At 42.2% G+C, this 20767-nt stretch overlaps 1 protein-coding gene across 1 annotated transcript in view; it reads left to right on the top strand.

Annotated features, from left to right (window-relative positions):
• The first annotated feature begins 844 nt into the window (after positions 1–844).
• org (oogenesis-related gene) overlaps positions 845–20767 on the top strand; it is a 39326-nt gene continuing 19403 nt past the window's right edge. The window contains exons 1-5 of the mRNA XM_071518713.1: positions 845–901; positions 1139–1216; positions 1298–1517; positions 2814–2968; positions 3368–3511. Coding sequence (XP_071374814.1) covers positions 845–901; positions 1139–1216; positions 1298–1517; positions 2814–2968; positions 3368–3511 — 654 coding nt within the window. The remainder of the gene's footprint in view (positions 902–1138; positions 1217–1297; positions 1518–2813; positions 2969–3367; positions 3512–20767) is intronic.

The following is a 20767-nucleotide window of genomic DNA, read 5'->3' as shown; positions in this document are numbered from 1 at the left end:
GAAACATCATTAAGGGCCTCTCTTCTAAACCCCTTCAAATGCTAATAAGCATTGAGGGCAACTATGGCTATTTTAAGTTTGTTCAAGTTTACAAGGTTTTTCAGGTAGGGCTGCTTTCTCTGTGCAGCACTGTGCTGCTCCTTCGCTGTGTGTGCGTCACTGCAGGGAAACAAATGAAGCTCTCACAGGGAGGAAATATTACTCCTTGTTTACATGAGTCTTCACAACAAATTAGTTTGGAACTATCGAATTGAAATGGCACACAGGAAGCTGAAACCTGAGTGTTTTTGGAATGAGATACTTACATACTGAATGCTGCATATTCAATGAGTAGACCTGTGTATGGCACTCTGCTTACTCTACTAGTGATTATAGTTTTACCGATGGACATTTCAGATTTAGGTAGGCCTACTCAAAATATGGTACATGTATGACCAGGCCAAATATTTTAATGAAAATTAGTTGTACAAAACAGATGTAAATAAACATCACTATTTTTCCAATAATATAAAATATAACGTAATCATTGTGTTATGTTATTTAAACCCAGCATTGGTTACTTTTAATACTTACACATTTTGTACCTTCGCTATGGCTAAGTATTCCTGAAAAAATAATGTTACTTTTTTACTTTGTCCACACTAGTCATGTGACTAACCTTCCTGGCTTTCCTCTGCCAGGTTAATTAGCGGGGCTTGCTCATTGGTCAGCCCTGATTGCACAGGGTGCGTTTGTCTGCGTTGATTGGCTATACCGTGGTAACTTCGGGGTACATTTTACCCCACAACTCCCCAAACTGCTCCTCATTTTAACCCGTCAAGTCCACGATTTAACCTGCAGCAGGATGACCTCCGAGTACAGCAGCCACGCCGTCGAGCAGGAGCAGGTGGAGAGTGTCGAGGTAACGATACGGTGTGGGGTCAATGTGTTGGTGTTTAACTTTCTCAGGACAAGTCGAAGTCGGGTGGTGAGCAGTAATCTTTCTGGCTGGAGGCCGGCGTGGCTACATTGCATCGAGGCTGACGATATCAACATTAAATACTCTTAAATATTCACTTGATGACTTATCAAGCCTCAGACAAGTTGGTGATTGTTTTCTGGTAGTTTTTACCATCCCAGTTTTTCTCCTTACCCGTAGGACCAAGTTGTGAAGAGAGACGGCGTGCTTCACTCCATGCTGCATCGCCTCTCTGACTTCTGGCCAATCAACTTCGTGGTATGTTTATCAATTAGTAACACAACAAATCTCGAGCAACTTTTGTTTTTCCTGCTTGAAACTAACGACTCTCACTGACAGGTCCGTGCATGCCGCGCGGTTTGGTGGATGGTTGGTTTCCCACTTAAAAGGCAGACGGATCAAACTAGTTCCGCGGCTTCCACCCCAGCACGCCAGAGTCTCGCCGGCCGAAAGCGCCTCCACTGGGTCACGCGCCTGCTGCTGTCCGTACTGCCCCGCCGCGCGCAGAGCGCCCTGGGATACCCGGTATCCAGCACCATTGGGTGCTCCCTCTCCCCAGGTATGATGGCCATAGTGTTGGGGAAGTGAACCAAATATGTATATCAACAAAAACTTAAAGTCACACTGAAATGAACTACACTTTTACCTTAAGCCCTTTCTAATATGCTGAAAAATGAGTTTACTTCATTTAATTTGTATGTTAATACAAATCTCATTATATTACTCTTGCTTCCTGGAAAACAAATTTTTAGTGGTGACTAAAAAAAAAAAAAAAATCCTACTCAAAACATAACTTTCTGAACAATGCCACTCCTCCAAAAATGTCTTTGATGCCATAACAATGGCATTTGGTCTTTCAAATTATAAATCAGATTTTATGAAAATGCATTTTTTAAGATGTAAGTGCAGCTGTGTCTTGCATGTCATTTACTGTAGTGCACCAGTGTAATGTTGGGTAGATCCATACCAGTAGACCTTTTTAGTATTGTGGTGGTCTAGGTGGGTGTAATTTACCATGGTCGTAGGTGTTGGACTAGCCTCAAAATGAAATGACTCAGGTTTCATGATTTGAAGCAAAATCCACCTGCAGACACTCCTACACTGCTCGTCAGTCTGAATTTCAATGCATTCCACAACTTATATTGTGGTTTTTGCTGTACAACAACCTTTTTTTTGTTGTACCGCTTTCCCCTGAGCTGCCATGTCTACTTCAGTTGGTGATTTACTATGTTTCCCAGACTGCCTGTAGACTATCCCAGAGAATGTGCCTGAGCATTTCACCTGTGGGTTTTGCTGATAGGTGGAGAGTAAGTTTTCGACTCGGCTAAGTGAGTCTTGTGGCTATATTGCCTTGTCTGAGGCTACTGTCATTGGATAAATGGGCTATATATATATACACACGCGCATATCATACTGCTACATTTGGCTGTTGTCCACAGGAATAAAGGAATGGAATGGCAAATAGAATGGACCCTGAAATGCAATTTACATCACCAGTACAGTTATTTTCCCACAGGATCAATAGTTATTTGGAGTGGTACTTGGTAGCAGAAATGTCCATGGCAGAAAGCGGTGTACGGTGCTCAGTGGAGTGGGTAATGCAACCATGTAAAACCAAAAGGGTTTGAGTAATTTGGGAAAATGGTAGTTGAAAGCCTTTATTTTACATTGGCAAACAAAATTTAAAGACACTCATTTCAGCTAAACTTTTGGCATCAGTGCCTGACTCACTTGTTTTTAATTTATTCACTGAAATAAGTTGCTTGTCTCCAGAGCAAACGATATGTGTTGGTGCTAAACAGTCATTAAGCCTGAAATGAATAGACTGACATTTGAGGATGTCTCCCCTCTGCAGAAGTGAGAGTGTCTCCTACCAAACCTTGTGGGAAGGGCAGCAAGAGGAAGCAGGATGAGTTGGATGAAGAGGAAGAGGAGGAGCAGCAGACCTGGGTGGAGGCCCTCACTCAGGAACTGGCTGACGAAGGCTCCGAGGACGATCCGGACTACGAGGTTGGTGCTCGGCGCATAAATGTTCAGTCTAGTATGTCCTATACTGTTCAATCTAGTGATGATTGAACGTATAGATTATTAGACGAAACTGGACGCAACAAAAGTTAATTGATCAAAATAATGATACTTCTCTAAAACTCCAGGCATATTCTGACTTTATTCATGAAGTACATGGCTTTATTTCTCATCTTCAAGTTATCCATGCTGCACATCTTGTGCATTTTCTTGGTGTATCTGCATATGATTCACTGGTTAAAGGTTCAAGGGGTTCACCTACAATGAGGCATGCATTTCACTAGACTTGCTTTATTCAGTGGCACAAGCACTTAAGTGCAATACAGCTCTAATGGAAATGTACCTCCAAAGGTTTTGCCTACTCTAATGCCGACTATTTCTCAGCCCAGTACTGTAGAGACCGAGAGTGACGAGTACTGCTCGCACAACAACACGGAGAGCGACATTGAGATTATGGGGAAGGGCGTGATTGTTATTGAAGACGTCAAAACGGTAAACTCTGAATATGAACTCATGAACAATTGCTTTGTATGGAGAGATTCACTGATTTGTTCTGTTTTTGCAGGATGCTGACCTCATCCAGTCAAACTGAAGTCATCTTGCCTGCTGCAGTTTCGTCATATTTACCATGTGTTGTATTTACCTTGTCTTTTCAGTGTAATTTTGTACCTAGTAATTCAATAAATGTATTCCAAGTTTGTCATTTGCCTTGACATTTGTAGTGGCCTCCCACTAGATGGCAGTAACAGATTGTTATTGCTATTCAATGTCTTATACACTTGACACAAGTGCTGTAGGCAAATTGATTGTGGTTCTAAAATGTCAATAGCTGTATTTTGCTTAGGTCTAATTAAGTAGAACGATATTGATGACTAATTCTTTTGTATTCAGGGTACAAAGCCTAATGCTATACTCCCTTACACCGCACAAACTTTAACTGGACTTGTCACCACTAAACTAACAGTTTTAACAAAGTTGGTTGGCAGATTACTTTTTCATTTGGGCATTGGCAAATTTCGTGGATTTTATTTTTTTAAAAGAAGCTGGCGCTCTGTGGCAGATGGGCGGGCGGCCTATTGAAGAAGTCTTGTTGCAACAGGCCTTGAACAAGATGCTGAACCCCAAACTTCTTGCTTATGTTCTTCTGAATTAAGAGTGGCAGAACTGCCTTAACTGTAATTGCACAAAAGTGTGTGTTCAACTGTGCAGGCCTTTGCAACATCTTAACTTTTGTATAAAGTGATGACACTATTTTAAAAGTTTTTTCTTTTAGAAGTTTTTTTTTTTTTCCTCTGTAAAATCTATGTTGTAAACATGGATATCTTAAGGCACACTCAATGTTATCTAACCAAACTCCCACTAAGGTAAAGGTCTAAATGTCAAATTTAGACAAACTGAGCTATAAGGCATCTTTCATGTCAGCGTTCATACATGGCATCACTAACCCCCCCCCCCCCCCCCAAAGACAGTGCTGATGCTATGGCTTATGCAGAACCACACATAATCACATTTAATGCTCATGGCTTTATCTTGGCCATAAGGTGTGCTAAGAACTGGGAATACTTCCATTCAGGAAAAGTACGTGACACAGGCTTATGACCTACTCACCAGCTGTAAAAGTCGCTTTTACAATGTATACAAAGCCTTTGGCTGGCAAACCCTCCAAATGACTCAGACCACCTTTGCATTTGCCCTAAACAGCAACATTTTTAGTGACTCTGTTGTGCCAACATAAAATCCATTTGTTTTGGCTTGTCTTTATTTGAGGAAAATGAACATGTATATTTGGCACAAGACAAACGCTCATTTTGCAAAAAAAGCAACCTTTAATTTCATGCAGGATGGCACCACATAGATATTAGTGCATGGACAACCAATGACACAAGAAGCCCAAAAGGAGTTTTAACCTTACCTACTTCTTCATTTGATCAGTCAAAATTATGTCACTTTTTAAATGGGATTCATGTTGGATACTTGTTAGTTTGCACGGGTAGACAACTCAACAAATGGATACCCAAGAAAAAGACACTGAAGGGCTGCTGGGTGTTCAGATTGGAGATAATCCATGATTTGATTTCTGTTTAAAAATGCTATGTATCTGTTTGGGGATAAAACATTAATTGAACTTATCCAATATCACTAAAATATAGAGGATCTTTGCAAGAAGTCTGTAGGACAGTAGTAAGGCCTACTGTCATCTTTTGGAAGGAGCATCATTTTGTCAATGACTTAGTTTTCTCCTATCCAAAGCTATTTTTGTGCTGCCGCACAATTTGTAGGCGTCACTTCTGTTAGATGTGGATGTCTCATCTTGGAATAAAACACTTCATATATATAGAGAGCACCAATACTGTAGGAGTGTTGACTATGGACTATAACAAGGTCAGAGTGGAGATAATCTGGGCAGTGCTATTTATGACATTGCACGTGTGACTAAGTTTCAATTGTTCGACCTGAGCTCATCCAAGGAAAAGACAAGTGTTATCACAGTATGCAGCATCCCACTGGCTCTGTTGTGGGTGAGAGGAAAGCTGCTGCCATGTGGCACTGGGACGACTGGCAGGAAATGAGGGGTCAGGGTGAGGCTGCTCAGTGTAATTATGCCTTTTTTTGCTGCCCACAGCTCTCTACCCCTTCCATCCATCTGCATCCACGCAGTCTCCCACTTCACCGGAAAGGCTGCTAGTTGAAAGGCCGCTCTGTGCTAGTTGTGTTGATGGGAGTAGGTGGCAGGCGACTATGGAGAGCCCCTCAAATCTCTTGAAAACGCCTTAACCAGTACTCATCCTTGTCCAGCCATCAGCACCCACTCCCTAAATATGGATGAGAGCTGCTACCTCTCTCTGCTTGTTCTATTTTCTTGTTGAGGATGGTGGAGAGGAACAAATCACACTGAAAGGAAAGCTAATGTTGGCCTTTTGTTTCCTTTTCTACAGGGCCAGTGAAGTGTTTTTGTGTTCAAGTCAGTATTTTGTATAGAGTACCTGAAGGTTGGCGTACATTGAAGACAAACATCACAGGATGAGTGGGAGAGAGATTGAAGGAAACACATTTTTTAGCAAATATGGCCAGTTGAACATATTTTAAATACTGGGGAAACGTACTGTTTTATCCAGGATGTGGTGTGTTCACATTTTAGACAAGTCTCTGGTATCTTCAAGTGTTGATTCAAACTGATTCAAATATTTGAAGCAACATTCACATATACTTTTGCCCAGGTATGCATGTTATACTTTCAGCACAGATTTAACTGGTACATAATGATCAGTACAGTATGTATACACAGTACATGTCTGAGAGAATGTCCATTTGAGTGATGGGAATCTTTTCTAAAAGAGACTTAACCAGTATAAACGGGAAGTAATTCAGCAGTTGGCACAGAGATTCAGCTGTCCTCAATTAATTCCTGGAAACACTTCAGGTTGGCGGTTTTGGTGGTGATCTTTGTGCCTTCCCTTTCTCTTTCCTCTCAGATGTTTTTCACCTCCTGACGCTCGGTTACAAAGGCAGGCGTCACCTTACTGAAGCTGCAGAGAGCACATTGGTATGAATTAAATGCTTGATGTTTTTGTATGTGAGTGTGTTTGCGGGAAGGGCAGCAGTGAGAGTTGGATACAAAACAGGAATTGACGGTCTCTGGGGGTTCGCATGGCTGTCTGGACGTTTGAAGGGTAGACTGCTCAGTCTAGGGAGCGATAGAGAGCATCGACCTCTCTCTCTACTGTTTGCAACCAGCTGGAGACTGCTTTTAAACCAGAATCTCTTTCTTTGCCTTTCAACTGCAAGGTGAAAACACAGTGTCTGGAAGGGGCATAAATTTCATGCACAGTCCCAGTTGTGCTGTAGAACAAAGGCTGCCTGACTCATGCAGTGAATGTATTGCTTTGTGGTGGTCGTATTGTTCTGTAATGGATGGCTGCATGCAGAGTGATTTGTTGAGGTAATCAGTTTGCATGCGGTGTGGTTATGTCGCAGGCAGCAGGCACTATCATATGATGTCATGGGTTTTCTAATGTGATCCATATGACTAATGCTATCGTACAGGCAGTATGGATTGTTGTAACGGCTTTCTAACTCTCTCTCTCTCCCTCACAAACATATACACACACACAGGCTTGGCACACTGCACTGCCACCGTTAGGACTTTGTAACATAGGCGTATTGTCACCTTGAATGAATGACAGCAGGTGCTGCCTGCTCCCCAGGCCCCCAGTCTGACCTGCAGGCTATTATCTGCTGCATTACAATGTGACTCTGTAATGTCAGCCAACAAAAGGGCTCAAACTCTCTCTCTCACTCTGCTCCCCTGTCTCCTGCTTTTCCGCTATAACCTTCTTTCTGCTGTGTGGTGCACACACACATACACAGACAGACAGACAGACACCCTCCTCCCCCCACCCCCACCCGACACACACACACAATCATGCACCCACTGTTTCAGAGCTTTACCTCCCAGCCTAATGACCAGCTGTCCCCGTAGATTTAGGGAGCATCCATCATCCTCAGAGGAACAGAGCAGGAAAAGAGGCATGAAGAATGAAGCAGACAGAGAGAGCCTTCAGTTACAGTCGTACACGCTGATGCTGCGGACAGTGACGGCCCTCACAAAATTCGGAGTGAAGGAAAATGCATGGAACTCGGATTTCATGTTGTCACTGCTGAATTAAGTACTCTGGATTCAGTGGATGACCGACTGTTGGTGGATGAGCAACTGCTACCCCAGGGTGCTGTCTCTCAAAATCAAGTCAAGGAAAAAGATAGAATTGTGTAGCTTTTTTTTGTAGAGATAATTTGAGAAAGCAAGATTTTGTATTTACCCAAGTTTGATGATGCCAATATGATGCCCCCAACTATACCATGGGTCAAGGCAGACCATGTCCCAACCCTGCTGGTGAATTCAATTTATCCTTATTGTCCCACTGAGCTAGTAATACTGGGCAGCATAACCCCAGCTTCTAGTCTGGATTGAAGTGTATTTTATGTCTCACCATGCTCCTTGATCAGTTTAGCAGGATTAAAAGGCTTTGCTGCTATCTGTGCTGTGATTGTCCTCATCCGCCTGGAGGTCAGCATCACCTCTGACTCACAGTTGGGATGCCAGCACACCGTGCAGGACCCTCAAAGTGTGTGAAGTCAACCCCTGCTGATGCCTGTAAACTAATCCATTTACACATTTGTGATGTTATTCTCAGCCATGGCTCAAAGACCCTAGATCCAAAAAAAAAAAAAAAGAGTTGAAAGAGCCATGCCATGCAACTTAAATCACCTGCGGCTGAATAGTCCTCTAGTAGAACTTTGAAAAAGAAAATATGTTGCCTGGTAACAGAAATACTTCCAGGAAGTGGGGCAAATAGACCCCCTCACAGTCAGAATTGCTCCACTTAATTATAGGACTCTGGGCACATACTGTATTCTTGGAGGATGAGCTGGACCACAGCAGCGCTCATTACCAGCATGGATCTACCAGAAAGAGGGACAGGAGACAGACAGAGAGAGAGAGGCCACAGCATGTGGTGTCTCTCAGTTTGAGAGCTCAGACAGCTTGTAAGTCTTTATTCACAATTAGGAACTGCAATGCAGATGGATTCCTCCTTTGATTTCCCTGACCAGTGGCACTCTTTTATTCAATTTGTTCGCACCACCTGGAGATTTTATCATTTTTGTTTTGAACAAGCTGATTTGAATGTGAAGGAGTGTTGGACAGGCAAATATGTTTATCATACCTAAAAAGCATTTAGCTATTGTAGTGTCTAACTTAAATGTTGCAGGAGGTAACTAGGTAATGTATGAATCACAAGATGTGATACTTTCAGGTTTTACTGCCAAGGCAAGTTGTTCCCTGACTAATGATGCTCTCCATACCTTTTTGCATAGACTGTGTTTTCACTGGCATGTTTGCACTCCTTTTGAAATAGATTTTATGCCTGGGGGGAAATAATATTTTGAAGATATATTGAACACATTCAGAGCAACAAGGCTTTGTTTCATAGTGCAAGGTTCTGTAAGTTTATTATTCTACTTCTGTTGTTAATACTAAAGGTATGTGATTCCTCAACTAAAGGTATATGATTCCGCAACAATAATAACTGCATATTACTGAGTGTTTCCCATCAAGCCTCTCTCCATCTCCCTGCAGGAATGCATATCAAGTACCTGCAATAACAAGTTGAATGAATCTTTGTAATTTCAAGATTAAATCATGAATTGTGCAAGTTTTATACATGGATGTAGGCCTACTATAGCCTGTTTTTGTCCGGTGTTACCCTCATATCTGTAACAGTGGTTCAGGCACCAGAGTCTGCAGGTTTTCACTCAAACCAACTCAGTGAGAACCATTTATTACAAGACGACACTTAGCTTGGATATCTTTAGAAATGGATCATCTAATATTTTTCATGGGTTTATGCTCTTGAATGTTTCTTGTTCACAGTAAAATTGTACTAAATGTTGTTTTGCCAAAGTTGTGTTTAGAAAATCTGAAAATGCCTCCTCTGGCCAGTCAGAACATGTTTGGTTTGTGAAAACTGACTTGATGTGGAAGCTTTTTCTGTTTGCTAGAAACAGCCAAAAGGAACTTAATTCCCCAAGCGACTGGAAGGCAGCCGCTTCCTCCAAGACTGCCACCTGTTCACATGTTTTTCAGACAACAGTCAATTTTAGCTTGTCAGATTGATATGATGTTCCCAACATAATTTGCTCACTAACATAAAAAAAGGACAAGATTTGTGGGTAGTTATTAACATGAAAACATTCTAGCTACCATACAAATGTGGAGCTCTTTCAGCTCTTGATTTTAGAGCAAGATATATGCAGGCATCAAATTACTGCAGACATGATGCAGTAAAACCTTGTATGAATAAAGGCTTAGGGAGCCACAGATTTTTGATAATCCGGTGCAATCTGGGTTACCTGTTTTTGTCGGAGACTTATTAACACAGCAGAACGTCCTGAGCCATCCTTGCTAATAATGCTGTGTGGAGCTGGAAAGGTTTAGTGTGAAAGGGATCAATTTTCTTCATCAAAAGTATCTCAATTCATCTTGATGCCATAAATATTCCACTGCACACTTTATTGTTGTAGAGATGGAAAATAAAGGGAAAGATACTATTGGTTATTGGGAAGGTACAACACACACAAAAAGTGCAGTGAGAGGGGACAAGGTGGGAGGGCTGCCTGCCATGAAAAGGAGAGGAATTATAATTAGATTTGTAGGCTTATCTTCCCAGAGGCCTAGACCACCAGGCAAGGGTGTGAAATCTGAAAAAGGCCTGCTGTAGGTCTGTAGACAACTTAAATAGTCTCCTATGGTATACCATGCAAGTTCAATATGGGCAATATGGGATCCAGGGATTCACTGTTTTGGAAAGAACATACTTCATCCTCAGAAGTGAAAAATGTTTTTCAGGAAAAAATAATGATCCTATACTGTTCCAGTAAAATCAGTTTTAGGATACAACCAATGACTTCTTTTTTCTTGGCTAATGATGATTTCTAGTGTGAGGACTGAATGGTTCTTTGATGTGATTGTTGGAGGCTCTCCCATGAAAGAGTAATTGCTTGTTGTTGTTTTTTTGGATTGTGTTATTCCCATCTCATTTTTTCTACACCACATTCTTCATTCATTCTTACGTTCTACTGTTATTCTACTCTACATCACACCAGAGTGTTTTTAGGCCATCAACAGCTTGAGATGACTCAAAATCCCCCATTTCCCTGTTCCTAATGAATACTGTTTGTGGCATCAAAGGGAATAATACACTCCAACTGCCAATTGTCCAATTAACTCAAATTTTTTTTCTTGTTTTCAGCTCTTGTGGTGAAACCATGTCCGTTGCTTGGGGAGAGTTTGTTTTGAACGCGCTGGTTGCAGAATGTAGGGCAGAGAAATGAAGAGGGAGCTAGGATGGTAAAGAGTCTGACTTCTGTGGGGGAAGGCTGCACCTCCACCACACAAGTGTTTTGCTGGAGCTTTCAGATTTTTCTGGCTCATGAAAATAGTATTTATTTTGCAGCGGGATAACGTGGCGTATCTTGCTGAAATTACACACATTTGTGCACAGCCTCCCCTAGATGTGGAGGCTGTTTTAGGATGTTGTTCTCTGTGGTTCATTGTCTGCTGTAGTTTTGTTCATCATTATGTTTCCCCCGCAGCTCCTTGTAGGCTCATGCTTTTTGACTATGTGCCAAGCACAGCTGAGTGACAGTAGTGATAATATGCAGAGTGAATGTTTAGCTTCCTGTTAGTCACAGAGAGACCTCGCTTTGTTAAACTCAGTCACTCTCACACACACACACACACATACGCACACACACACAAATCCAAAACCTGCATCTTTGATGTGCCCACTGGTACTAACATGATTTGTCATCTTTTCAGACAGAATTACTGCAGTCCTTATTCACTGTTTTTGTGTCTCTTTGCGTGCGCCTACACACACACACACACACACACACACACACACACACACACACACACGCACGTACAGGGGAGGTAAAGGTACATGCTCCCTGGCTGCAGCCTCTGGTTTGCTGGAAGACTGTATGCATGATTCAGCTCATTACAAATATGAATTTCCCTCATGGCTCCACAGCACACAATGACACAGTACAAGATTTTGTGATATTAGGTTGGCCTTAATTTTAAGTGGAAGGGGTAGACCGAAAGCAAAGTTATGTGAAAGCATGCGTGCGGGCCTGCATATGTGTGTGTGTGTGTGTGTGTGTGTGTGTGTGTGTGTTATTGATTTGAGAGTGACCTAACCTAACCTTCCCCTCCAGCGCTCATTCTGGCCTCTCCTGCATGTGTCAGTGATATTTGTGATTGGTGTGCCAACAGGAAATTAAACCAGGATCACTTTGAGCAGAAAGTAACACCAAATAGCCTCAATGCCACTTCTCAGAGTTCAGACAACCCAGAAGGCCTTGGGCCACAGAAAATAACATTTCCACCCAGCCTTGCCGCCTTATATATTACATATTTCTTTAGCCGATACACTGTCTGGAGACCCCGGCATTCAATAGGTTTTCATTTCACATCACCTAGTCTGTCTGCCTGCTGATTGTTGGCCGCAATGAGTTTATACCTCCAGTACTTGAGAAAGTCTTTCAGCAGTCTCTGGGATTGATTTAACTGTGTCTGGCCTGTGTGCCCACACTAGTGGAACTGTCATTTAAATGTCATGTAAATGTCATGTAGAAAAGAGCAGCAGTCCTGCCTTAATGTTTATTATACATTTTTTGATATTTTTAACACATGTATTTATGAATTTATGAATATTTATTAATACTGATGTTTGTACAGATGAGGTGGAAATGGGGTCAGAATTGAACCAGGACACACACAAAAGACTGAAGCTGGCTCTAGCCTGAGTGAGCAGGGACTTGTTAGGGGTGAGTGTGTGTAGTGTGTGTTTGAAGCTGGTCCACAGAGAGACACACAGGGATGGAGAGTGGCGTCAGACTGGCTTTGTAGCATTAGTAGTAAGAACAGAACCTGGCAACTGTAGATGCGCTGCGTCGCTCCGGCCTCCTTACATAATATAAAAAGCATGAAGAATGTAGGCAGAGGCATGTGAGCAGGACTGATGAACTGCCGGGCATGGAGCGGTCCTCTGATACCTCGAGGTACCGCAGCACAGGCCATCTGACAGGGCTAAAAATAAGCAGGAGATAAGGGAACAATTTGGTAAGAGAGAGCGAGGGCAAGTACAATGGGAATACCTATTGCTGTGTCTGCCAGTGTGTTTTTTTCCCCCCCGTCTCTCTGAAATGTATTTGGGGGCCGAGTGGAGTCTTTTGTATTGTGCTTTAACAGTAGCCTGAAATAATCTGGAACCGAACCAAAGCCAGCTTACACATCGAGCTTAGTTTGTCGCATTGCCCTGCTGTGATGGCTTCTATTATACCTTTAGTGATTGCATAACTTCTGATTTATAGGCGTGGACTTCCCTTCTTTTTCCATTCTGTAATCCCCCCTCTCACTCTCTCTGTCTCTCTCTCTCTCTCTCTCTCTCACTTTCTCTTCCATGATGTTTGCAGTGATGTTTGTGCGAATTGTGAGCGTTGCACTCCTCAGCTTAACTCAACTGGCCACCCATCCTAATCTCTCTCCTGGCTGGAGCACTAACAAGCTTAAAGCAAAATGGAGCCATGGTCAGCACACTCTCACAAACAAGAAAAATCAACCAGTCAGAAATATTTTGGACCTGCAGTTGACTGTCAGTGCTGTGCTACGTGTGTGTGTGTGTGTGTGTGTGTGTGCCTGCACCTTAACCCACACATGCACAATGAAAAGGCGCATAGGCTGCACTTTGTGCTTATGAATAGTTTCCAGCTGTACTGTCATACTGCATACAAATATAGCCATACACACACATGCAAGATACACAACTACATTGTATAAGTTGTTATCAGTAAAGCAGCAGAGACCAGCGTGAGGACATGATCTTTTCTCTGCAGCAGCCGAGGTCTCAACCACATAATTCTCCCTTAAAGTAATTTAAAAATCCAAATCGCTGAAATGTACACTTACTGATATCATTTTTCAGTTAAGTAAAGCCCGAGCATGGAAAATGTCTTCTTTTGTGTCCGTCTAATTGGTTTTTATTCTATCTACCCTGGTTCGTCTGGTTGTATCATCTGCAGTGATTTGGACTCCTCTTGTCTAAGCTGTTAAAACCTGATGGAAACCACAGTAAAGGGAAACATAACCCCAAAGCTTTCTAATCCACCCACTATCCTCTCCTCTGCCTCAATCTGCATACGATGTGGGAGGCTATTGTGTGAACTCACTGATCTGATGGAACAGTAAATGTGGGCATACAAGTACACACAAGCACACACACACACACACACACACACGCGCACACAACCACTTACCATTCAAGGGTACTAGAACTGTAATCAAGGTCCAAAATATAGTGTGCAGTGAGAGATTTATATTACATGTTTTAGCACAACCTGCAATACGTTCTTTTTCACTGTTTTTCCATCCTGCCTGCAGTCCATGGTTCTGGGGCTACATCTGCATTACAACTGTTTCATTTTCCAAACACATGTGAAACAAAAAGCCTGTGTTGTTACTGCCTATGTAAATAAAATATTGCTAAAGGCCACAGCTAGTTTATGTACAGTGGGCACATTGATGTAATTTGTTGGAGGAGCAATGTTTCTGCTAGCTTTTGACATTGCACGCTTATCTCTGGAAGCCTAAATGTATGTGATAGAAAGCTCAGAGGAGTCTGTATGAGCAATTGTTCCCTCCAGCTCTGTGTGTGTGTGTGTGTGTGCATATGTGTCTGTGTGACTGTGTATGTGCATTTATATATATCACGCTTGACCTGATACATTCAAATACAAAACACAAAAATGCTAAGGGGAAGACTACAAAGACCAAAGTATACAGCGACTAAAGTATTTCATAGAGAAACGCTTTTCTCCCCGAGTTTTCTCCTCACTAAGCGCCCGGATGATTTCTACCTCATACCGCTCTATCACTAGGACCGAGCTCCCATAATCCTCTCTGACACATTCCACAGGCCGGATATTTTACATCCCAGTTTTAGTTATTTTGGCTAAGAAGCTCTGGGGAGTGACGTCACTCAGAAGCTGATTCCAAACATGATGCTTTATTAATCAGCTGGAGCGCTCCTCCGCGGCCCTGCGAGAGGAAACGTACACTCACAAGCCCCATAAGATGCAGCATTCTCTCCCCATAATCCACTCTTAGCTCATAAGTTTTCATCATGCTGCATTTGCCTTTGAAATTTTTGAATATCATTTTTTTATGTGGGCTTATCTTTCCCCCCGCTGGCTTTGAGCAGTTTAAAGTCTCTCACTCTTTACTTCTTTGATAGTAATGGTGGAAATGAGCCGCATGGTGCAGCAAAGCGGGGTTCAGTAATCCTGCCCTCTATTGCCTTCCAGCCGTATACTCCTTATTTACTCCTGACAGTTTCAAATTGAAACTGTGATCACATTTTCCACACCATTCCTCAACCCCTCTCACTTTGAGATCCGACTTGGCTTACACAGTGAAGTAAGGTTTTCTCCTCCCCTCTCTCTCTCTCTGTCTCTCTCTTTCTCTTTCTTTCTCTTGATCTCTCTCTTTGCCTCCGTCTCTCTGCAGTCCGAGCTCGCCAGCTGCCTTGAGGGCTTCATCAATAGCTGACCCTGATGTCTCTTTGTTTTCTGTGAGTCTTTCACCGTCCCTCCCTCTCTCCTCAGTCTTCTCTCTCTCTCTCTCTCTCTCTCTGGATTGAACAGTCCGTTTGCTAAGATTGAAGAAAAAATAGTGAGTGGACTTGAGATTGGATTAGGAGAACAGAGCAGAGAGGAGGTGGATTAATCAAACCCACTGTATTTCTCTGGGTGACAGCTACAGACAGTTCTGTCATTACTGTCTGATAAGGTGGGAACAGAGGCTCCCGCCTGCTGATTGAATATGGGCTGTTTGTTTGAACTCTCTCTCTCTTTCTCTCTCTCTCTCTCTCTTTCTCTTTCTCTCTCTCTCTCTCTCTTTTTCTCTCTCTCTCTCTCATAAATTTCAAAGAATTCTTTGTATGCTGTGAATAAAGGAATGTAGATTTATCCAAGGATTGCCTGTAGAAGATTAAGGGTGCAATAAAAAGTTTTCAATGAGAGAAGAAGCACATATATATTTTTACAAATTATTATATAAACTTTGCTAATCTACACAGAGATTCTCCTTCTCCTGCCTCTCTTTCAAACACACATTTTCTCTCTCAGTTCAACTTCTAATTTTAATTCAAACAGCTTTGCTGGCATAGTTGCACATCATTTAAGTTAACTTTGCAAAAGCAGACATGCAAGACGCCAGCAGTGACGATAACAGTAGATGATCCATTAAAAGTATAGACTGGGACAGATGGCTCAGTCTGAACACACACACACACACACACACACACACACACACACACACACACATACCCACACACACACACACACACATACACTTAATTACTCACCAAGGGCACTTACATCTGAGTCCAAAGATGAGCAAAAAAGTCATCAATATCAATATATCCCTCTCTCTCTCTCTCTCTCTCTCTCATCACTCTGTCTCTCCCTTTCACTTTCACCCTCCTGCTCTATCTTCCATGCAGAGATTTTCTCTCAGAACAGACCACCTCCAACCAAAAACACACACATACAGACACAGACACACACAGACACCCAAACAGTCACGCCTGCCTGCCTGCACACACACACACACACACACACACTCACCCTTAATGAGATAACAGAATGCCCACCTATAGCCTGAAGAGGAGAGCATAGACTTGGTGGCCGTGACAGCCAGGCGCTTTGTTTGAGTGCTGGCTTTGCGCCCAGACTTGCTCTACCATGATGTTGTGGGCAGCAGAGCGCTTGGCTGGGCCTCACATCGCTCATTAGATGCCCCAGTGGCATACAGGCCAGCAAACTGAGATGAACACGGGAACCCAGGCTCAGGCCCAAACCCACAGCCAGGAAGTCGGGAAGACGCTTCTCCTGTAAACCTAAACTCAGGAAGCTCCCGTGTCGGCAACCATCTGCGCTGCTGATGAGAATTTCACTTTATTTCCCAATAAAGAATCTCATCATCACGTTACAAGACACCTCTGTCCAGAGGGAGTCTCACGTCTTTCTCCTCCTAAAGCTACTGGGATGGTCAGTGGGTGTTAGTGGTAGAAATGTTTAAAAGTTTCACAGTTGCAGAGTGTACACATGTTACTGTGCAGATGCATTGTGAATCTCAGTAGTGGGGCTGTAGGCTTTGTCTGAGCAGATGGTGCAAATAACAATACATTGATGAGTTGTGCGTGATTTTGCATAAGCATACACGGAGAGGCCAAGTGTCTCAATTTCACTGACTGGTAAAGACATTCAAAAAATTCAACCCAATGTGAAGACATCAAGCCAGATTTATAGCAGTATAGGAGGCACAATAGCCATGTAGATGATGAGAAATATTTTTCCTAAATGAGAACATGCAATTAGGCACGTGCCGAAAATTTCATAGTACAATTATCTTGACTAATATTATCTTGATATATGACATTATCTTGATAATTATTAAAAGATGAAAACTTTAAAAACAGTACCGCAATATGCTTCAATTATTTAAAAACTAATTTATGGTATCAATCACAAGACATTTGACTTTTTTCTTAAAATACAAAATTATAAAATGAGGATTTAGCTCATATAAACTGTAAGGATAGTTTTAAACAACACAAATAAAAACAACAAAAAACAGCATCTAAAATAAGTAAATTCAAATCTGGCTCAAATAAAGTGCTACTGGTCTGCATCCACTTTGACTCAGTCAGCAACATGAATATAACAATTTATTAGAGGGCTGCCGCCCCTTTTGGGGAAAATAAAACATCAGTGGATTAAATGGAGTTCAATTTGTGTTGACTGGAATGCTTGTTTCCCTCGCCAGCTAGGTACATTCAAACACACACACACACACACACACACACACACACACACACACACACACACACAATGTAGGGAGTGATAAATAGAAACTGAATTGCCAAAGCTTCCACTGAGCTGAATGTCAAGCTTGTTGCTTTAATAATGGCAGGCTTTTGTGCTGCCATGGGCGAAATAATCACTGTGTCATACATACACTGCAAAATTTGCATGTCAAATGGAGAAAAAAGCAATTAAAGGTGACTCGCGGTGACTATGGCCCTTTTAAATCTAGCAAGCATTTTGTGTGATTTCCCCTGTGCATAATTCAATGTGCCATCCTCTGTCTACAGCAATGCTTTGTGGATCAAGTGGCTACAAAGCTTTGGCTATCCTAAGATGAAAATGAATGTTCTGCCCCTCTCCTTGAATATGATTCTTCATTTGAAATGGCTTGGAAATACACATCCGACTGTGTATTGTTGGGAAAATGTGTCCACACAAGTTAATGTGATCTAGTTTACTGTGCAGATATACTGTGTTCATTTAAATCCTTCCATAGCTGCACATAGAGCTATTATTCTCATGTTTAATACATGTGAACGGCTGTCCTCTCAGACCTGTCGTCACTGTGTGTGTGTGTGTGTGTGTGTGTGTGTGTGCGTATTTGTGGATGTCAGTGAGTGAGTGAGGATCCCAGTGGGGTCCTTTCTCTATTTCTCTATTAATAGAGGCTTTACTGTTTGGGAGGTCCAACCAAGTTTAGCTTAGAGATGAAAGAGTGATAGATGATGATGGCGATGATGATGATGATGATGACGATGATGACGACGATGATGATGATGATGATGATGATGATGACGTCCTATAGCTGCTAGTCTGTTACTGTGCTGGACAAGCTGTTATTGGCATGACATGACAATAACATTGCAGAATTAGAATTTTAATCAAATTGCATAATTACATATAAAGCTTTAATTTGGCGCTGAGCTCAGACAATTTATTTCATTGCTCTTCACATATTTGAAGCTTATTTTGCTCCGTCTCTCAGCCCCTCGCCTCGCTCACTTCCTTTCTGCCAACCTCAGCTTTATTGGAGCACGCATCCATGACTGATTTTTACCCACACCTTCATTTGCTGCCTCAGCTAGTTCAGGGCTAAAAGCTTTATGTGATGGATGATCTCAGCTGTTGTGTATTATCCTCCAGCTGCAGTCATGTTTTATGTATTATTTTATTTCATTTATGTTTCTGTCACCCAGAGCAGAACAACCAATCTTGGCTAAAATGTTCATTTTCTTTTTTCCTCCAATATGAAAACAAATATTCAATTCACTCTCATGCCGTTTCTTATTTTCTCTCTCTCCCTTTCTCTCACCCTCACTTTTTTATCTTCTCTCTCTCTTACACACACATGCACACACACTCCTCTCTGTTTTTTGGTTCAAAATTAAACATTAAATCAACATCATGAGAAGGTTTTAAATAATTGCTGTGATTTAATTAGCTGACCTACTGGGGGAATTTGCACTCCTTTAAAGGGTTTGGTTTAGTCCTGAAGCTTTGAGATAATTAATGAATCCATATGGTGCTGGAGCCAAAGCCGTATACTGTAAACAGCACTCAGATACACACCTGCTAGTTTCTTGTCGCCAGGCAACATTAAATAATTTAACATTTCATTGGAGCTTCACAACTCTTGCCTCGGCACGCGGCTCTGGATCTATCCAGCTCAGCTCGCTGTCCTCCTGTCAACTGCTTAGACTTCAGGCTTATGCACTTATGTAGCAAAAAAATAAATAAAAACCAGCACATATTTACATGTCAGCATTTAATCACAGATCTCTCACAAATCTGTCCCTGTCTGTCTCTCTCTTGCTTCCACTCCCTGCTATTGCTGTGGGTGTTTATTCGCTCTGTGTGTCTGTGACATTGGCAGGGAGCTGCTGGGTTGTTCATGTAACTCACTGATGTGTGCAGTGTTGGGAGATATTCCACATGCCTTTTGGGAGGCGCTGACCCTCAACACTAAAGGCTAGGGACCGTCTCTAAAGTTCGGCACAAGCAGCTCTCTGTAAAAGGATTGACATTGACCCAGAAATACGCAGCTGGCAGTCCACTTTTGTTTACTATTTTAAGATGGAGGTTACTGGGAAGCATGTAGTAGGAAAAGAAATGTGGGCGCAAAGTATTTCATCCTGGAAGTGTTGACAATTTCCCTTTCACTTTATTTTTGACTTTCTGCAGACTGATTTGTTTGTTTGCTAATATACCGGGCTGGAATTGGCCATTTATTAAGAATTGGATTTTGGTCGGTGTTGCCCACCTCCATTTTTTCCACAGCTTCAGACGTGGCGATCTGTAAAATCTTCAATGAAACCTGCCTCACCCTGCCTTACCTTGAGCTGCCAAGCCACATAAAAGAATTTAATGGGTTTCAGTGGATAGTTTTAGTGTCACATTACAGTCTAAATGCTGTTTCAGAGGCTTTTCCACCCTGCCAAGAATAAAATTCTTCAGGAGACACTGAATCCTTGTAATGCTTTTGGTAGTTTTTGGCATGAAAATGGTCAGCAACACATTGGCTAATGGCAACTTCAATACAAAAATATCTGGATGGTATCAGCCTTGAAAAATCCATATTGATCAAACCCTAAAAAACACAGAGATACGACACACCTGAAACAGTTTTTTAAGGATAGTGTGCAGATGTGTTTGACATGAGACTACACAACATAGCAAAAATAACAAAAAATAATCTTCCAAGCAAGCACAACAGTTGGGTTATTCCCAGGTGAAACAGTTAAGCCAGCAACCTTTCTGGTTTTGGCTGAAACTTACTGTAATGGGATAGAAGCATTTGCAAAGCCTCATGGTTGTAGTAGCTGCTATCCTGTGGCCTGCAGCCACTTTAATCTCTGCTTCCATGCTGTAAGCACTGAGTAATGATGTATAGAGGTGGCTGCTGTAAGTAAACTGAATGTGTAATCACTCACACACACACACACACACACACACACACACACACACACACACACACACACCCTCCCAGTGGTCTCTGTATTTACTTCAGCAAATATGGTCTCCCTCCCACGTACAAGGGAAATCTCTTTCTGTGTGTGTGTGCACATTTTGTTGTTGTTGGTTTTAGTGTGTGTGTGTGTGTGTGTGTGTGTGTAGCCTCCAGGGTTCCTCCAAGCTCTGTCTCCTCCCTTCCTCCTTACTTCTCTCTTTCCCTCTCAGTCCCCATGGGTGCTGCTTAGCCTCCCCTCTTGCTCTCTCCCGTCTTTATTTACTCCTTCATCCTTCCCTCGCTCCCCACAGATCGCTCTGCAGGGGGCGAACAGCCGTCTTCCCTCT

This window comes from Centroberyx affinis, unplaced genomic scaffold, assembly GCF_046629955.1.
Source record: "Centroberyx affinis isolate AG114_WGS23_722 - 3 ecotype Tasmania unplaced genomic scaffold, CSIRO-AGI_Caff_v1 ptg000007l_1, whole genome shotgun sequence".
Lineage (NCBI taxonomy): Eukaryota > Metazoa > Chordata > Actinopteri > Beryciformes > Berycidae > Centroberyx > Centroberyx affinis.
Note: the sequence above shows the minus strand (reverse complement) of the source record. Positions and strands in the feature narration are given on the sequence as shown.